We start from the raw sequence: 20147 nt of genomic DNA, 5'->3' as shown, positions 1-20147 counted from the left end.
CACTCTCAGTGTTGGCGTCACTCTCAGTCTTGTTATCTCAGTGTTGGCGTCACTCTCAGTGTTGGCGTCACTGACAGTGTTGGCGTCACTCTCAGTGTTAGTGGGTATTTGATAAAATAGCAATGTTGAAGGAGCCATAAGATGAGCCTTGCGGGTTTTCATATGAATTTATACTTCAAGTATAATTTGTCCAGTCATCAAACCCGGTTATAAATTGATGGCAAAATTTATTTGTACATACAATGAATGGTCTGCGAACATAACAGTCCATTTTATCAGTTGTAGAAAAATAAATCATCTAGTCTCTGTGTACAACTTCTCCATTTCACAGTCTCCTGGTAAAATATTCTATCCATCCACATCTCATTTTTGTACCAGCTTGTCTTCTAGTTTAATATAAAATAGGAATCGAAATTTTGTTGAGGGATGTTTACTGCGGTAATTTATGAGATCTACTATAATGACAAATTCAGTGGAATCGCTGCGATGGTTGATTTTGGATGAAAATCTAATATTTTTAAATTGATTTGCCTAGTTTAACAGTACAGGATCTTCCATCAACTCCTTAATCTGTTACATCTACAGTCACCTGGCACGCTTCCATTTCTTTTCTCATCGGTTCTCCTTCATTACCAATACTTTCTCTGACATAGGCGGTAGATTGGCACAAGAACGGGACCCACTATTGCTTTCTCTGTATACGGTGACGAATTTAAGCAATACCTTGAATTAGTTCAAGTATCGAGCATTCTGTATCTACTGTAGGATTAGGATACAATTTGGAAGAGACAACGTTGTTAATAATTAACACATCATTCATAGTAAGCTTCCCTGGTGCTTCTGAAGTTAAATTTTTTTTTTTTTTTTTTTTTTTTTTTTTTTTTTTTTTTTTTTTTTTTACACAGGGTTTGACAAGGTTAAGGATCCCTAGTTTTATTCACAAGCTATTTACAGGTTAAGGATTCCTAACTTTATTGACACGCTAAGAGCTGTTACCTACATCAGCTCATTTGAAAGCATTTTTATTGTTATCAGACATACAAGTAGGGAACAGGATGAAGTTGGAGCCATCTGTGGGCCAGCATTTTCATTTGATCAACTGACTTTATCTCGTTGACATCATTATGCTGTACGAATGTGTTCCATACTCGAGTCATCCTGGGTATATATGATCTCAGATGGAGTGATGTTCTGGGAAAGGGTACAGCCATACTGAATTTGCTGCTTTCTGCCCGTCTTGTGGCATAAAAGTATGGCTTTAAAGCATCAGGAGAAATTCCTACGATTGATGCGTTATCGATAGTCGTTAGCGACGTCCTCTCCTTCAGATTGTGTCCTGAACCTGTAGTGGATACTCTAAGCTCGATACGTTTTTAAACACTTTTCACTTTTCTTCTTTGTACTCCAGTTTTCCAATCCAGAGTCATAATTTCTTGTATATCCTTCAGACATTTTTAGCTAATTATGAAAAATATTGAGACATTATTGAGATACTATAAATCAAGTAGAGATACTCAAGTGATACAAATTAATTTCAAATAATTTAGCCTAGTACATGTATCAACAGAAAATTATTAATAAAATATTTTTTTTAAGTTCATTATCCTCTTTATTTGGGAAATAACTGCAATTATCTTCCGTCTATTTTACACTCCCACTTATATCACAAAGAACAGTTTCACAAAAATATTTGTAAATTAATATAAAAATACAAATATTTTATTCACAAAAGAACTTTTGTTAGTCACCTAACATATTTTTCTATAAATAAACAAACTCACTTGTCCACAGGTAATATTATATAAAATATAATTATTAGGCCTTTTTCAAGAATTTACCAGTTAAGAATATTGCATTGTTTCGATATTTGTTAAATTTAGAAATTTTAAATCATTAACTAAATTTTAAATCATTAACTGAATGAATTACTATTGTGTAAAATACTCACAAATTCATTATTTCATACTCGGGTGAGATTTCACAAATATATTCAGGTTTTTACACTATTGTTGGTTCTTAGGTTTGGTAAAATACGTGAAGATACAGGACAAGTTTTTCAAGACGCTGATCCTATTGATATGATGACCAGCATCGAGTTATTATTATTATAATCAAGGGGGAACCGCTAAACCCGGAGGATTATACAGCGCCTGGTGGGGGGGGGGAGATGTGTAAGGCATTCAGGCTTAATTCGGGGAACTGGAGCACAGATCCAATTCCCTAAATCAAGAGCCCCTCACAAACATCAAGGAACCTTCCTTGAGGGGACCAGCATCGGATCTTTTGCTCATTTGAGGTGTTTCCCTGACTTACCCGTCCACTCCTTTAAAACTGATATTTGTTGTTAACTACTTTCTACTTACAAGAAATATTGTAACAATAAAATATTAAATAAATATAAACATTCTATAAATTATGGAGAAAGTGTTGAAATAATAAAAATATTTTTGTAATCAAATATAAAAATATTTTCAAATTTATCTAATAAAAACTAATAACTGTAATAAAATAATTATAAGTAAAATTATGGTGTACATTAGTATTGAAATAAATTATTTTTTTTCGGTTTGGGTGGGAGCCTAGGCAGGTATGTGCGCCTTCAGCCCTCGAAGGTCTTAAACAGATTGCACATTTAGAAAGAATAAACAAAATAGGTTAAGTAAGAAGATGTACAAAACTGGGATGGAAGGATGGAGTCGAAGAGGTCGTCGCAGGTGTTGGAAGGAACAGGATAAAGACGGCCTTGAGGTCCAGGGGCTTGAACATAACGAATAGGCTTGTGTTTGTCCGAAGTGAGAGAAGTGGTTTTTAGAGCTAGACGCGCTGCTGAATTGTGAGCAACTTAACATTTATTAAAGGATAAAGAGATACTGAATTGGAGGGCATGAGTCCTGGAAGTGGAAAGTAAATTGCCTGCATTCTGGAGGAAGGCGTGGATACTGTAGTTCGGAGGGCCAATTGACCGGTGATTTCAGCACCATTATTGCAAGAAAGTGATTGAATGGTTCATAATGAATGGCTGATAATGACTTTCCTCTGTTTCATGACCACCCTGCCATGATGGGAGAAGGGCGAAGGGCTAAAAAAAATATCTTGTATTTCTTGCAAAAAATCATCCTACTGTGAGTGCACCATTGCAACTAGCACTTAACAATACCTTTTCAAATAACAGTGAGAAATATACTCTTCATAGCATGCACAACCCGGTGTTCAAGACTTGACAACAAAATTTCTGAAACATCTTCAGCAATTCTTCCAATTCCAGTCCCCTACCCCTACAAATTTCAACAACTTCACATGTGATGACTGGATCAACTCACCACAGCCCAGCCTTCCGTGAAACAAGATTGAGAGAGGAGACACACTTAATGGACTCAGATTTTTGTATGATAAACGACGAGGCAATCTCCTCTGCCTGTCGAGGGGTGGACAACGAGGCGTGAGAGGGAGGGAAGGAGCAACAAGACTGAAGGATGAAGTTAGAAATGACACTTTCAACTGTAGCAATTCATTTGATAAAGTTTCATTTATGAATAAATACATTATATATATATATATATATATATATATATATATATATATATATATATATATATATATATATATATATATATATATATATATATATATATGTCGTGCCGAATATGTAAAACTGGTCAGTTAGCAAGAACTCATTTAAAATTAAGTCGTTTCTAAAATTTTCTCTTATACGTTTAAAGATATATTTTTTTCATTAATGTTAATGTAAAAATTTTTAATTTTGCACCAAAAGAATCTTAGAAAACTTACCTAACCTTATTATAACAAGAGCAATTTATTTTACCGTATCCCAACTAAATATATTTTAAATACGTTTACAATAATTTAGTACTAAACAAACACAATCAAATATAATTTTATATATATATATATATATATATATATATATATATATATATATATATATATATATATATATATATATATATATATATATATATATATATATATATATATATATATTTGAAAGAGAAAAAAATATTGACTGCCAATAAGTCACTGAGTTTTAATTTGGTTCACAGCTCAAATGATAATTAACCGCAACTTACTTTCTGGGTATATTTCAGCTCAGTAAATTATAATATTTATAAATGACTGACATATGATGTTGACGACGAAACAACTGATAATCAATAATAACTACAACATTGAGGTAAAGTAATGCGCATAATCTTAGTGATTATTTTTTTGAACATGAAGTCATGCAGTTTTATATATATTGTATATGAATAATCATTCATAGCGACCACTAGGGGGTTTCTGGTCATTGCTCATCTCTTGATTGCAAATGGGTGGTCCTGTGGTTTAAAGCGTCATGTGGTTCTCGCTTACCATGAGGCAGGCCAGTACAACGTGGGTTCCAATCCTTGGCTAGCGCAGTGTTGTTATTGATCAATACCACTCGTTCGTGGTTATAATAATATGTAAATGCTACTCGTGAGGCTAGTACACCAAACAGGGATGAGAATGAAATTAGCTTAGAAGCTCCCACACCTCCGTATGTCCTCGGATGGCGGCCCAACAGCTAGCTGTGTGCTGGCTGCACCATTCTTGTAGGGTTGGGTGGTCCTGTGGTTTAAAGCGTCATGAGGTTCTCGCTTACCATGAGGCAGGCCAGTACAACATGGGTTCGAATCCTTGGCTAGCGCAGTGTTGTTATATATATATATATATATATATATATATATATATATATATATATATATATATATATATATATATATATATATATATATATATATATGTGTGTGTGTGTGTGTGTGTGTTTTATTAACTCATCGGCATCTCTCACGAAGGCAGGGTGACCCGAAAAAGAAGAAACACTTTCATTATCATTCACTCCATCGCTGTCCTGCCAGAGACGTGCCTACACTACAACGCCCTTCCTTTAGAGTGCAGGCTCTGTACTTCCCACCTCTAGGACTCAAGTCCAGCTAACCGGTTTTCCTGAATCCCTTCTAAAATGTTACTTTACTTACACTCCAACAGCACGTCAAGTCATAAAAACCATTCATCCTCACTCGCTCCTATCTCACAGGCTCACTCACGCTTGCTGGAAGTCCAAGCCCCCTTACCTGGAGTATACCTGGAGAGAGTTTCAGGGATCAACGCCCCTACGGCCAAGTCCGTGAGCAGGCCTCGTAGGGGATCAGGGCCTGATCAACTAGGCTGTTACTGGTTTCCGCACGTAAACCGAAGTAAAAACCACAGCTCGGTTGATCAGATACTGAATTTAGGTGCCTGTCCAGCACCTTCTTGAAGACAGATAGGAGTCTATTGGTAATCCCCCATATGTATGCTGGGGGGCAGTTGAATAGTCGGTGTTGTCTCTCAGCGTACTCGTGGCTCCCCTGCTTTTCACTGGGGTGATGTTGCATATCCAGCCGAGTCTTTTGCTTTGATGAGCAATGTTTCGTGTGCATATTTGGTACTAATGCCTCTAGGATTTTCCAAGTTTACATTATCATGTATATTTCTCGCTTCTGTTCCAGGGCATAAATTTCAACGGACTTCAACCGTTCCCAGTAATTTAGGTCCTTTATCGTATATCTATGTGTGCCGTGAAAGTTTTCTGTACGCTCTCCAGGTCAGCAATTTCGCCTGCCTTGAAAGGAGCCATTAGTGTACAGCAGTATTCCAGCCTTGAGAGAACAAGCAATTTGAAGTGCATCATCATGGGCTTTAGATCCCTACTTTGGAAGGTTCTCATTATTCATCCTGTCATTTTTCTAGCAGATTTAGTAGATACGTTGTTGTGGTCTTTTAAAGTGAGATCCTCTGACTTTGTCACTCTCAGGTCCTTAATATTAGTTTCTCGCTCTATTGCATGGTTAAAATTTGTTTTATACTATGATACAGTTTTAATTTCCCTGAGTTTTCCATATCGGAGTAATTGAAATTTCTCTTCACTGAACTTCATATTGTTTTCTGCGGCCCATGTAAAGATTTGGTTGATGTCCGTTTGAATTCTTACCGTGTCTTTGATGGATGACACTGCCCAAAAAATATGGGTGTCAACCGCAAAGGAAGACACGGTGCTGTGGCTTACATCTCAGTCTATATCAGATAAGAGGATGAGGAACAGGACGGGAGCGAGTACTGTGCCAGTATACATGTGTTCTGTTTGTTACGAAGCGATAAATCCTTCTACCAACTTTTCCCGTTATTCCTTTATCACGCATTTTGTGCGCTATTACACCATGGTCGCACTTGTCGAAGGCTTTTGTAAAGTCTGTGTATACTACATCTGTCTGCTCTTCTCTTACTAAGCCCGGTATACCACAAAGTGACTCGAACGGTATTTCGCAGCATTCCTGAAACCTTCCACATCCACAAAGACCAGTTCGATAAGTTCTTATTATCAGCCGTAGTATGCGTATATACTTACGGTGTGAGGTCGAAACGATAACTGAAACTTCAGGAAGAAGTGAGGGTACCAACAATACCCGATAAGTTAAACTGCCCTTGTCTATCGAGAGGAAATCCTGGCTTATCCAGAGTTGGAATGGTAGGCTCCTTCATAACATTTAATTAATGATCTGAGTGGAGTATTAGTTAATCAGGTCGCCAGTCACAATAACACAGTTTTGTTCTGGACGAAATGGTCATTTTAGCATAATTTGAGAATGCAAAATCCAAATATGGTGAATTTTATGCTGAATTTACAGTTCGTCACCCTCAAAATGAAAATATAATACACAAACTGCAATATACTATATACATTAAAAAGAGCGAGAATGTCCTTATTGACACTTAAATAGTTGAACAAAGCAAAAAGGAAATAACTGAAAAATGTTTGTTATATCACTACATACTGACACACGTCTAAAGCTTGTCCACTAAATTTTTTAAAACTGAATTCTGTAATTATGTCGATCAGAAGTTAAATAATATATCATATGAAATGTAAGGACGTACATTTCAATATAACTTTGCAATATTTACGAACAATTGACTTGAATTCATTTTGATGTAAACAAGAGATGATTTGAAGACAACATTTTAGGACTGGATTAGTTGACATCAGAATCGGTTTCAAGCTTGAATCACTCCGATTCCATCCCCTATTATGATATGTTGGTAGTTGTGATGTATTGATATGTGCATTCATCCTAACTAACGTTTAGTAATGAACATGGAAGAAGTGAAAATTAACGGCATTTTTAGTAGGCGGCAATGGTTTTATTTTTACTGTCTAAGAGAACAACATGTGCTTTGCTTCAGTGACGAAATCATTTTGTTGCACCCTGTATATCCTGCAAGACAAATTCCTCTGGTTTCCTTTACCAGATCACCAACGTCAGTCACCATTATGACGTTCATAGTGTTTCAGAAAACATTTCTGGATATTTGTTTTCTGTGAATGGATATATAAGACTTACATTTAGACAATTCACTCAAATATAATACTGTTGATATTGCTGATCCTTTATTTATATTTTCACTAAATACTCCGTGAATAGTATGCTTTAATGGAATATTTTTTGAAAAGCTCTTCATCAACCAAGCGTTCTTCAACAAATTTTTTAACTTCATGGTGGGCAAGATCACAGGTAGAATGTAGGGAATTTGTGAATTCTGCTTATAAATCGTTTTAAGTACGAGAATGAAATTCTGATGGAAAAAATATCTTGTATCTTTGGAAGGTGGTTACTATGTTCTTTTTGTTGTAATTTAAAGTCACTTTGAAACTACTGCTTATTCTTAAGCTGCTAACCATTCCTTTCCTGTTATTTGAGCTACTCCTGGACATCGCCAGAGTCCATTTGGTTGAAATATTAGCTGAACATTTGACAACAAAGCTGAAAACCCTAAACTCTGGTGCCATGAACCTTATTAAGTTGGTACATTTCAGTAAGATAAACAGGACCACACCACAACATTTAGCTGAAGGGGAACAGCTTCTAGACCACTATCATATAATCAAGGATGCCCTGGAGGACAAGCAGAATGCAGTTGGAGTATACACAGATCATGGTGTAACAGCACACACAATAAATGCTTAAGGGATAACTGGATCTTCATCTTTCTAACCTATCGAACACAAAGAGTAGCAGTAATCAGTGAAAACTTCTGTTCTGCAAGGCACAGTACTCGTCCCCATCCTGTTCTTCATCCTCATATCAGGCATAGACAGATGTGTAAACCATAGCACCGTACCATCCTTCGCAGACGATACAAGGATCTTCATGACACTGTTATCCTTTGAGGACACGGTAAATCTCCAAGGAGATATAAACCAAGTTTTCCACTGGACAACGGAAAGCATTATTTTTATTGAAGACAAAAACAAATTTCAACTACTCTGTTATGGCAAACTGGAGGAAATAATAGCTAGAAATAAGTATACAACAAACTCTAACTATACTATAGAGCTAAAAAGTAGCGTTAAGACTTGGAAGTGTTAATGTTAGATGATCTCAACTTCAAGGATCTTAACAGTGTCACTATCACATTTGTGAAGATAATAATATGGATAATGAGAACCCTCAAAACAAGGGATACCATAATGATGATCCTATTTTAATCACTTTTTTCTCTCTAGGCTGGAATACTTCTGTACACTAACAGCTCCAATCAAGGCAGGTGAAAGCGCAGATCTAGATAATGTACACAGAACCTTCACTACACTTAATAAGATCCGTCAAACACAGAATACTTGGAGACACTCGACTTGTACTCACTGGAGCACAGGCGAGAGAGATACATCATAATCTATGCCTGGAAATTCCTAAAGGGACTGGTCCCAAATCTGCGCACAAAAATCACTCCTTACAAAAACAGAAGACTGGTCAGACGATGCCACATACCCCCAGTGAAAAGAAGGGGCGCCATTAGCACACTAAGAGAAAACACAATAAGTGTCCGGGGGCCTAAGACTGTTCAATAGCCTCACACCAAGCATACGGTGAAATAATAATAGCCACCCTCCTCCCCACCCACCTTCAATAATGAGTTGGACAGATACTTAAAGCCAGTACCCGATCAGCCGGACTGTGGTTTATACGCAGGACTTCGTGCGGCTAGCAATAACATCCTGGTTGATCAGACCCTGATCCACCGCGAGGCCTGGTCAAGGACTGGGCTGCGGGGGCGTTGACTCCCGGAACACCCTCCAGGTAGACGGCATGTAGGTAGTCGCTCAGGTCTTGTGGAACATAGGAGTATTGTGATCATACCCATGTACTGTAGTTCCCCTGTTAAAGGATAATGACGTCTTTAGATCAGCTGATTGTTAAATCCCTCAACAGCATTTGAAATCCATCCTATTTTAACGTAAGGTTTGGAACTTTCACATTCTCTTTGGATGTTATGAAATGTAACAGCTTATCATGTTACCGCTTTTCAGAATATTCAGGAAAGGGGAGGAAATGAAGGAATAAAATCTGCCACAGTACTTGCGAAAATGAGGTTATGAGCCCTCTTAAGCCTGTATATACCTTGATAGCAAAGAAAGGTTCATCACTGCCTTTTCCAAACAGCCCGCTCTCGACCCAAACATCAGTATATACAAAACCATCCAAATGATCACCAACAGCCTTCGAATGTTCAGAGATATGTGATGTCCACCATGGAATGGTATCAATTTATTTATTTTGCAACAACCCATTTCAGTTCCATCAGGATGTAGAATAGGGCTGGATCTAGGTTGGCTTCGCTGATTCTCGACACAAAAGTGAAAACCTAGTTCAGTTGATTTTACCTCACTGACGTAATCTCTGTTCACTTCCGAGTGCTCGAGCAACACCTGCTCGACCAGATTCATTTTTGTCTGGGTAGATCTAGCTAAAAAAAAACTGTGAATCAGTTAGCTTAATTCTTGATGATGATTCAAGCAATAAAAGATAAATGAAGCACCTGGTGTTTGTCCTCTTTGCCACGCAGCCATATGAGTGGTGTGGAAGGTGTTTGTCCCATTAAGATTCTCATCGAGGATACGAACGTTTCCTGCAGCACAGTTGATAAGTTAATTGGCAAGCATAACTGAGACAATGTTCCGCTTTCTGGAGTAGTTGCACTAAATCCCTGGACCTTGTAGCTTGATGTAAAGCACTAGCTAGATGAATATGCTTTGGTATTCATTTTTTGCCAATACTGATGACATAAACCAGATCTTGCAATACATTCAGTATCTTACTCTGTGGGGGGTAAGGGGGACCACGTTCTTTTCTTTTAGAGTCATGATCTTCCAGTAAAGACTCATCCCCAAATATCAACCTCAGCGGGAAAATATAAGATAGGAACTGCTTCATTAATGCAACAATAGATTACCAGGTACTTTCAGAGCAAGGTAGTTAGAAATTGTTAGATTTTCGTCAATTACTTGTCTCTCAGCACAATAAAATGGGATGAAATTATTAATAATGAAGCTTTTGTTATGGTCTCTCAAAATACAATATGAAACTTTTTGCCTGAAAATATTATTTCCACATTTTTCAGAAGCTTAGTGAGATTTTTTCTTATTTAGCCTTCGTAGACTATTAAATATACTGTTAAAGGTTGCTGTCTACATACGATGACATGGGTTGTTAGGCTCATTATTTGTAGCAGAAACAAAAGCTGAAAACCTTTTGGGATTCTGGGATTCTACATTTCCAACCCACTTGAATCCTTAAATATTTCTTTTTAAGGAATGTGACCAGATTACAGCAGCTGGAAAAAATGAGAGTGTTGACGAGTCATCAAAGTAATTCTAATTGCTTATATCAAAACTTCGCAAGCATCAAAGTATCCCCATTCACAGAATTATATTAAAAAAAAAAATTGAACATCCATAACTGAGAAGAAAATGATATGCGAGTAAACAGTATTTCTGGCAACTTCTGAATGAGTCAGACTGAGTTACATGTCCTACGTGAGATATTGTAAGAATTTTGCTTTCGATTAACATACACTCAGTGGCCATTTTATTAGGTACACCCTTCTAGTATTGAGTAAGGTTTTCCCTCCCTTTGCCCTCAGAGCAGCCTGAATTCTTTGTTGAATGCACAGGCAAGAGGGATCCATGGATTCATGTTGTTTACGTCAAATTGTGACTCTGCCATCAGCTTGCCTCAGCAGAAATCACGATTCGTCAGACTAGGTGACTTTTTTTTTATCTTCATCTGTTCAATTTTTGTGAGACAGCACCCACTGTAATCTCACTTCCCTGCTCTTAGCTGACAGGAGTGGAACTGGTGTGGTCTTTTGCTGCTGCAACACATCCACTACAAGGTTCGACATGTTGTGCATTCAGAGATGCTCTTATGCATACCACTGTAATTCATGTATATTTGAGTTACTGTTGCCTTCATGTCAGCTTGAACTAGTCTGGCCATTATCCTCTGACCTCTCTCATTAACAAGGCATTTTTTGCCCACAAAACTGCCGTACAACGAAGGTTTTGTTTTTTCACACCTCTGTAAACTTTAGAGACTGTTTTGTAAGAAATTCACAGGAGATCATCAGTATTTGACATACGTAAACCACCCCTTCCTGCACCAACAATTATTACATGGACAAAATCATTTAAATCCCATTTCTTCCCCATTCTGATCTTCGTTCCGAGCAACAAACGATTGTGTTGATCATGTCTGCATGCTTTTACTAAAAATTAAGCTGCTGCCGCGTGATTGTTTGATTAGATATTTGCATTTACGAGCAGGTGTACAGGTGTACCTAATAAACTGCCCACTGAGGAACATGTTCATGAAAATATTAAAATCTAGTAAAACACTAGGTTCATTTTCTATATAACTCTTTCTGAAGGAACTGTAGAATTAATATATGAATATATAGGAGAATGAGAGAACACGACAGGGATGGACGCCACTATACTGAAGTCTTCTTGATTGGTATTTTTAACACCATAGAGCAAAGATTAGCAAATACATGCTCTCAAAATCACAGGAACATAATACTGCAACATAAGACAACCTCACACCTTCCACTCACCATCACCAGTAACTCTCACTCTCACATATGCTGTGCATTCCCATTCTCTTGTATCATTTTGGGAGACCAGGGCCCCAGGACTGAAATAAATTCAATAAAGATGTATATTCACTTGTGTCCTTTCATCATTACCTTTCTCTCTAAAGATTTTATATTTCTTTCTAACAAAAAAACATGTTAGTTTGGAAGGATTTGTCCCGTCAAGTCGTATTTGATGAAGACACACAAGCAGCATTTGAAATTTTTTAAAACACTAAATATAGTCTGCACAGCAAGATTTTTCAACTCCGAGAAAGTAGTCTTAATAAAGTTCCCGGTCGCTGTTTATGTGTCTTTATTAACTACAAGGATATTATATATATATATATATATATATATATATATATATATATATATATATATATATATATATGTGTGCAAGGAATTCGCAAGAGCAGGCGAAATATACACAAACACTGATCTCTGGCTGAAAGAGACTCGAACCTACGAACCTTGGAACAAGGTACGCAGTGCTTTACCAATCTACCCACACTGGATAATACCTTGGAGTCCAGCTTGCGCTAGACTTTGATCCAAGGCAGCCAGCTTTCAGGGAGAAGGCTTACAGCTTTTCAGCTCATCCCCTGCATGCATCAGCCTTACTAGAGATATTAACAGCCAGAGATCAGTGTTTGTGTATATTTCGCCTGCTCTTGCGAATTCCTTGCATTGTTAATATCTCTAGTAAGGCTGATGCATGCAGGGGATGAGATGAAAAGCTGTAAGCCTTCTCCCTGAAAGCTGGCTGCCTTGGATCAAAGTCTAGCGCAAGCTGGACTCCAAGGTATTGTCCAGTGTGGGTAGATTGGTAAAGTATTGCGTACCTTGTTCCAAGGTTCGTAGGTTCGAGTCTCCTTCAGCCAGAGATCAGTGTTTATATATATATATATATATATATATATATATATATATATATATATATATATATATATATATATATATATATATATATATATATATATATATATATGAGGTAGAAGATAAGATAACCAGTTCCTGAGCCTAGCAGCAAGTGCTCAGTATCGTAGTCCTGATGAATCAAGTATTAAAGCACATTGGGTTTATATGCTGGTATCAGATGAGGTGTGGCTGTTGAAGGTATTGTTTCTGGTAGGCAGGATTACCCAGTAACAGTAGGTTATGTCCAAGAGTTGAGTCAGAGGTTGTAAGTATTTTTGAAGATGTCTTCTGTATCAAGATTCAATGATTTTGCTGTGTCTAACGAGAATCATTACATCACTGATATATAATACCGACAAGGTGAAGAATAACACACATGTGCAACAACTGGACATCTTTAATATGTAGACGTTTCTCCAAACTAGTGTCTTCATCAGTACAATACAATACAGGGACAAAAGCACGGAAGATGCAGAACATGAGGTAATTATTCCCTTATCCTAGCAGGTGTGCAGTACCATAATGTTGATGAATTTAATGATTGTAAAGACCTGCTGCTAGGCTGAGGGACTGATTACCATATGCTCTACCTCTTCATTCTCTTGGTTTTGTCGCAGTATTGTACTGATAAAGCCACTGGTTGGCAAAATGTCTACATACTAAAGATACCCAACTGATATATAGGTGTCTATTTCTTTACCTTGTCGATGTTATCAAAACTTTAAGTTTTTTTTATTTTCTCTAGTATTATGTACTCTTCAGTATTGTAGTATATATGGACATATTTCTATTTAATTTTTTTTGTTTTTTTATTTTCTGACTTGATGACGACAAAAACATCGACACATTAGCAAAAAAAGTGTCTAACCAACTTCTTATACGTTGAATTTTGACCTTCACGCAGCAATGATATCTAAATTTATCATCTTAAGTTCATCTTATTATAAGAACATTTAAGAAGAAACGTTTGACTTCTTTCTTTAATTCAACTTTGAATTTCGTGCAACATACGAGGTTGTTTAGTTAAATGAATAAATAAAATTTGAGTTTTTCTATTGATCAGAGGAAACGTTCCGCCACGATTGACTTTTTTTAAGACTGAAGAAGCCGCTCATGGCTAAACGTTTTCTCTCATAAATGTTCTGAACTGTCCTTTTTCCACATCTTGTCGATATCGCCATACCATTTTTAAGTTTTTCCATTGTTTATCTTATGTCGTCAATATATCATCATATACTCCCAGAGTATACGAAATTTTCTGTAAAGACTCCACAAATTGGCAGTAAAGTCCGAACATGAATTACTGAACACGAAAGATTTTTGCAGACACGTATCATTTTATATCAAAACATTCTATAACATTATTCAGTGAGAATTCTGTAACATCACTTTCAGGATTTTCTTCACAATTGTCAGTATTACGCTATTTAGACTAACTTAGACTTGTAATATAAGCTTGATGATCCAACCCGTCCAACACAGTTTTCAGAGAAGAAGGATAGAAAGAGCAGTAATCAGCGTTGTTTTGATAAAAAGTAATTCCAGTTAAGTCCTCTGTTTGTGTAAGATTTCAACCACGAGTGGACTTTGTCTAGCAATTAATATACATGAGATACACACAAACACACACACACACCACACACACACACCACACACACACACCACACACACACACACACACACACACACACACACACACACACACACATACACACACACACACACACACACACAAGAAACGACCAAGAGGTACGTCAGGAGTTCAACACAAGATTTAAAAAGGTATTTACAGTGGAAAGCAGTAGGACTCCAGGAAATCAGAACAGGGGGGCACACCAGCAAGTGCTGGATGATGTACATATAACCAAGGAGGAGGTGAAGAAGCTGCTATGCGAACTTGACACCTCAAAGGCGGTGGGACCAGACAACATCTCTCCATGGGTCCTTAAAGAGGGACCCTGAGGTATGGAAAATGGCAAATGTAGTCCCAATTTTTAAAAAGGGAGACAGACATGAGGCACTAAACTACAGACCTGTATCACTAACGTGTATAGTATGCAAGGTCATGGAGAAGATCATCAGGAGGAGAGTGGTGGGGCACCTGGAAAGAAAAAGTGTATAATTGACAACCAGCACGGTTTCAGGGAAGGAAAATCCTGTGTCACAAACCTACTAGAGTTTTATGACAAGGTGACAGAAGTAAGACAGGAGAGAGAGGGGTGGATCGACTGCATATTTTTGGACTGCAAGAAGGCCTTCGACACAGTTCCTCACAAGAGGTTACTGCAAAAGCTAGAGGATCAGGCACACATAACAGGAAAGGCACTGCAATGGATCAAAGAATATCTGACAGGGAGGCAACAACGAGTCATGGTACGCGACGAGGTGTCAGAGTGGGCGCCTGTGACAAGCGGGGTTCCACAGGGGTCAGTCCTAGGACCTGTGCTGTTCTTGGTATATGTGAACGACATAACGGAAGGGATAGACTTAGAAGTGTCCTTGTTTGCAGATGATGCGAAGTTAATGAGAAGAATCAAATCGGATGAGGATCAGGCAGGACTACAAAGAGACTTGGACAGGCTACAAGCCTGGTCCAGCAACTGGCTCCTTGAATTTAACCCTGCCAAATGCAAAGTCATGAAGATTGGGGAAGGGCAAAGAAGACCGCAAACACAATATAGTTTAGATGGCCAAAGACTGCAAACCTTACTCAAGGAAAAAGATCTGGGGGTGAGCATAACACCGAGCATATCTCCTGAGGCGCACATCAATCAGATAACTGCTGCAGCATACGGGCGCCTGGCAAACCTACGGATAGCGCTCCGATACCTCAGTAAGGATTCGTTTAAGACTCTGTAAACTATTTACGTCAGGCCCATACTGGAGTATGCAGCACCAGTTTGGAATCCACACCTAGTCAAGCACGTCAAGAAATTAGAGAAAGTGCAAAGGTTTGCAACAAGACTAGTCCCAGAGCTACGGGGATTGTCCTACGAAGAAAGGTTGAGGGAAATCGGCCTGACGACACTGGAGGACAGGAGGGTCAGGGGAGACATGATAACGACATATAAAATACTGCGCGGAATAGACAAGGTGGACAAAGACGGGATGTTCCAGAGAAGGGACACAGACACAAGAGGTCACAATTGGAAGTTGAAGACTCAGATGAATCAAAGGGATGTTAGGAAGTATTTCTTCAGTCATAGAGTAGTCAGGCCGTGGAATAGCCTAGAAAGTGAAGTAGTGGAGGCAGGAACCATACATAGTTTTAAGGCGAGGTATGATAAAGCTCATGGAGCAGGGAGAGAGAGGACCTAGTAGCAATCAGTGAAGAGGCGGGGCCAGGAGCTATGACTCGACCCCTGTAACCACAAATAGGTGAGAACAAATAGGTGAGTACACACACACACACATTAATTAATGAAAAAGTTCGGTGAAAAAATGAGTTATTTCAGTTAAATTTCACGCGAGGTACTGCAGGAGGCCTACGATCCCACCGTATAACGCTAGTGTTCCTAAACAGTGAGGATTTGTGAAATACCAAATTGAACATCCATTTGTTTTATTTGACGGTACTTTTTTAATTTTTTTTGTGGATGATTCCTGGTATCTGCGTTTAATTAACCTTGTCATTCTCTTGGAGGAGTGGCATGGCTTTATTCTACGCTAATAGGAATAGGTGAAAATTGCAGATTTGAACACATGCATTGTTGATGTTTTCTATAACTGGAGGCATGTTAGTAGACGATTAGGCAAACTTAGCTCTCTTCTTATGTTGATTTGATAATATCTTCTACAGGAAATACAGTAAGCCCTTATATCATTGGTCCGGTAGTTTTATCAGCCCAATATTCACAGTAATCCTGGAGATGGTGGACAGATAAAGTCACAGGTTGGCGAAAATTCTCCCCAGCAACATCTTGGAATCTTAGTACAAAGATTTCTGCAACGCTTTGCTTGATTATTCTACTGACATGACCTACTTCCAGTAGTGGTCTTCCTCACCTCTGTTGTCTTTCGCCTGCGTCACCTCTACTGTTTCAGGTACATAAGCCTACATCCTCGGACATCTGCTTCAGAGTCATCAACAGTGTTGAAGTGAACGCTTCCTAATAAGTCCGAGGGGACAGATCTACTCAATATTTTTCTTAAAGTCTTCCACCGTCTGCAACCGATTCACCAAACATAAGAGACTGACCACTGACCACCCCAAAGAATTTTTCTTTGTTTTCTTCCGTCTCCAGAATTATTCTTTGTAATAGGCTGATAATGCCACTGGTTGGCAAAATATCTCCAGAAAAAAGATACCCAAGGGTTGTACATGTCTTGTTTAACGCTCCAGATACAAGGTGGCAAGTGCAGAACTCGGAGGTGATGCCACCGCAGACTGAACTTCTACTTGTAGTTAACATTTCAAGAGGAGGAAAAAATAAGTTTAGTGAAGTTCGAAGTAGATCGTGATAAGTTCAGGTAGCTGGTGTCAAGGTTCCGAAGGAGCCATTTTACCTATCTCCCTCCTTACATAAAAATTTGGAGTACATTTGCTGTCTTCCATATCTCCGGTAGCTAGCCTGTGTCGATAGACTTGCTGAAGATTGTTGCTAGAGGCACGCACAGTGCCTCAGCTCGCTCTCTCAGGACTCTCGGAGAGATATCATGTCCCACCAGGTTCTTTCAGTTGTGTATTGTGTCCAACGTTAGCTGGTGCACCCTACTCAATCGGTTTCCTAGAAGCCTTTCTGTCCCTTCTAAGAATTCCTCCCTAAATCTATTGCTGAACTCCTCGCAGACTTGTGAGTTTCTGCCCTTCTTTCCTCAGCCTGATTACCTGGCACCTTTCTGTTTTCTTCCTGATGTGGCTATATAACAGCTATGGGTAACATCTGGCTGTCGTTGCTATGTCTTTCTCACACTGTCGTTGAGCCTCTCACATTATCCATGCATGCTCGTTTCTGGTTCTTCGACTCTGCTTATTTTTTCTAAGTTCTATACCTTTTATACTTTTTCTTTGCTCTAGCACATTTAGGTTTGGCCTCTGCACTTTTGGGTAAACCATGGACTCAGTCATTTCTTCCCATTATTTCTCTTGCTCCTGGGTAAGAATTTCTCCTCTGCTTCCATTCTTTGCTTCTTTTGGTGTAGCCAAAATGCCTGAGGCTAATGCCCAATGGCCGTTTGTGTCCTTATTATTTTCTTTTCCTGTTGACTTACTAAACAGCATTATTATTGCGTTAACACCATATCTATCCGGATATTCGCACTTATTTCCCTGATTTGTTGTCACATTACGTTCTGTAAATGTTAGTGTATTTGTGATTCACTTCTGGAACACAAGATGCCTTAGGAGCTTGGCCTGGCTGCCCCTCACTGACTTCTAGCAAAACTCGGCACTTTCAGATTAACTTATGAAATATTGGGCCTCACCTCACTGTTCAGTCCATGAGTTCCTTGTTACACGCTATTATTATTCACTGACTCTGTCCCGCATACTGAATGTTGACAAGTTCCTAGGATAGACCACTAACACTAAATCAGGAGCGCTTCTGTTAGTTGTTACTACCGCGTATTGCTATCTGTGTGTGTATGAGTTTGAGTGTTTAAATTCATTAAACTAATGTTACTTAAGCTCTTGTCTTTCCCTACAGTGTTGGTGGTAATGAGCGACGAGCAGGAGTATCGCCTCACACGCTACCTCATGGCTAACTACGACGCCTCGGTGCGGCCAGCTAGAAACTCCTCAGAGGCACTTTCCGTCGTGTTCGGCCTCTCCCTTCACAGCATCATCGACGTGGTCAGTGTCGAGCCAAGAGGCAAAGATTACTAACCATTAAAGGGTTTCTCACTTTGAACTTCATTTTTGTTAGATGCAGTCCGATAAAATATATGAATATTCGTCTTAACTTTTTAAACGTCTCTTTTTCTCTCTACAATCTACCTTTTACATTATTCTATTTTAACACAGTTCTATTCTCCCAACTCTTGCCATCCCTCAGAAGCTATGTAAATATAAATATAAATGTATATAGACAGGGATGCGTGATGTCACCTTGGTTGTTTAATATAGTTATAGATGGAGAAGTAAGAGAAGTGAATGCTCAGGTGTTGGGGAGAGGTTTGGTTTTGGAAGATAAAGAATCTAACACAAACTTGGAGTTGTCACAGTTGCTCTTTGCAGATGGCACTGCTTTTGGGAGATTGTGAAGAGAAGTTGCAGAGATGGATGGAAAGTTTTGGTAGGGTATGTAAAAGAAGAAAATTAAAAGTGAAAGAAAGACAAATGAGAAGAGAGTAACAAAAATTTAGGCAAAGAAAGATTGGATATCGAACTGGATGGAGAAGGTGAATTATTCAGATATTTGGGAGTGGACTTGTTAGCAGATGAGCCTGTGAAAGACGAGGTGAACCGCAGAATTGACGAGGGGAAAAATAAGTGAGTGGTGCATTGAGACATCTGTGGAGACAAAGAACGTTATCCATAGAGGAAAAGAGGGGAAATTATGAGAATATATTGGTACCAACACTCTTATATGTGTAAGAAGCATGGGTGGTGAATGCTGCAGGAAGTTGATAGCTGGAGGCTGCGAAGATATCGTGTCTGAGAGCAATGTGTGGTGTGAATATTACACAGAGAATCCGTAACTTGGAGATTAGGAGGTGCGTGGTTACTAAAAGTATTATTCAGAAGGCTGAGGAAGGGTTGTTGAGGTGGTTCTATCCAAATTTCAAGAACACTGAGCTACGCCCCAGTGTTTCCCCAGGTTGGACATCTATTTAGGCAAATTGTACACAGACATGAGGAGATAGTCTTTGAGCATCCTCCCTGCCAACATTAGGGACTTCATTATCTATGTTGATGAGCTCACATACTGTTTTGTATACACTCTTTGTCGCCGTTGTAGAGCCATTTGTATTTGAAAGAAATCAAGATTTTTTTTTCTAAAACTTGTGGCTACAGGCTTCTGTTCAGTGTCCTGGGGAGGGTGTGTGCTTTTCTAAAAGTTTACATACCCAGTTCATTGATGATGTCTTTTTAATTAACTCTAAATGAACTGCTTCATTTATACTTAAACCATTGTACTACCGCACTTTAACGTACAATGTATTGAACTCAATGGCAGCGAGCAGAGCCAATCAACTTCCTAATTAAAAATGAAAGCTCCTTTCTACTTCAACAAAAATAATTATTGGTGACTTCAGTCATTATCTTATAAAGAGTGATTTTGATGAACTTATCT

At 38.5% G+C, this 20147-nt stretch overlaps 1 protein-coding gene across 1 annotated transcript in view; it reads left to right on the top strand.

Annotated features, from left to right (window-relative positions):
* LOC128702117 (neuronal acetylcholine receptor subunit alpha-7-like) overlaps positions 1–20147 on the top strand; it is a 285395-nt gene that overhangs the window by 17175 nt on the left and 248073 nt on the right. The window contains exon 2 of the mRNA XM_070099890.1: positions 18558–18703. Within this exon, the coding sequence (XP_069955991.1) occupies positions 18558–18703 (146 nt within the window). The remainder of the gene's footprint in view (positions 1–18557; positions 18704–20147) is intronic.

This window comes from Cherax quadricarinatus, chromosome 70 (assembly GCF_038502225.1).
Source record: "Cherax quadricarinatus isolate ZL_2023a chromosome 70, ASM3850222v1, whole genome shotgun sequence".
NCBI classification, from domain to species: domain Eukaryota; kingdom Metazoa; phylum Arthropoda; class Malacostraca; order Decapoda; family Parastacidae; genus Cherax; species Cherax quadricarinatus.
This window is presented reverse-complemented; position numbering and strand designations above follow the sequence as displayed.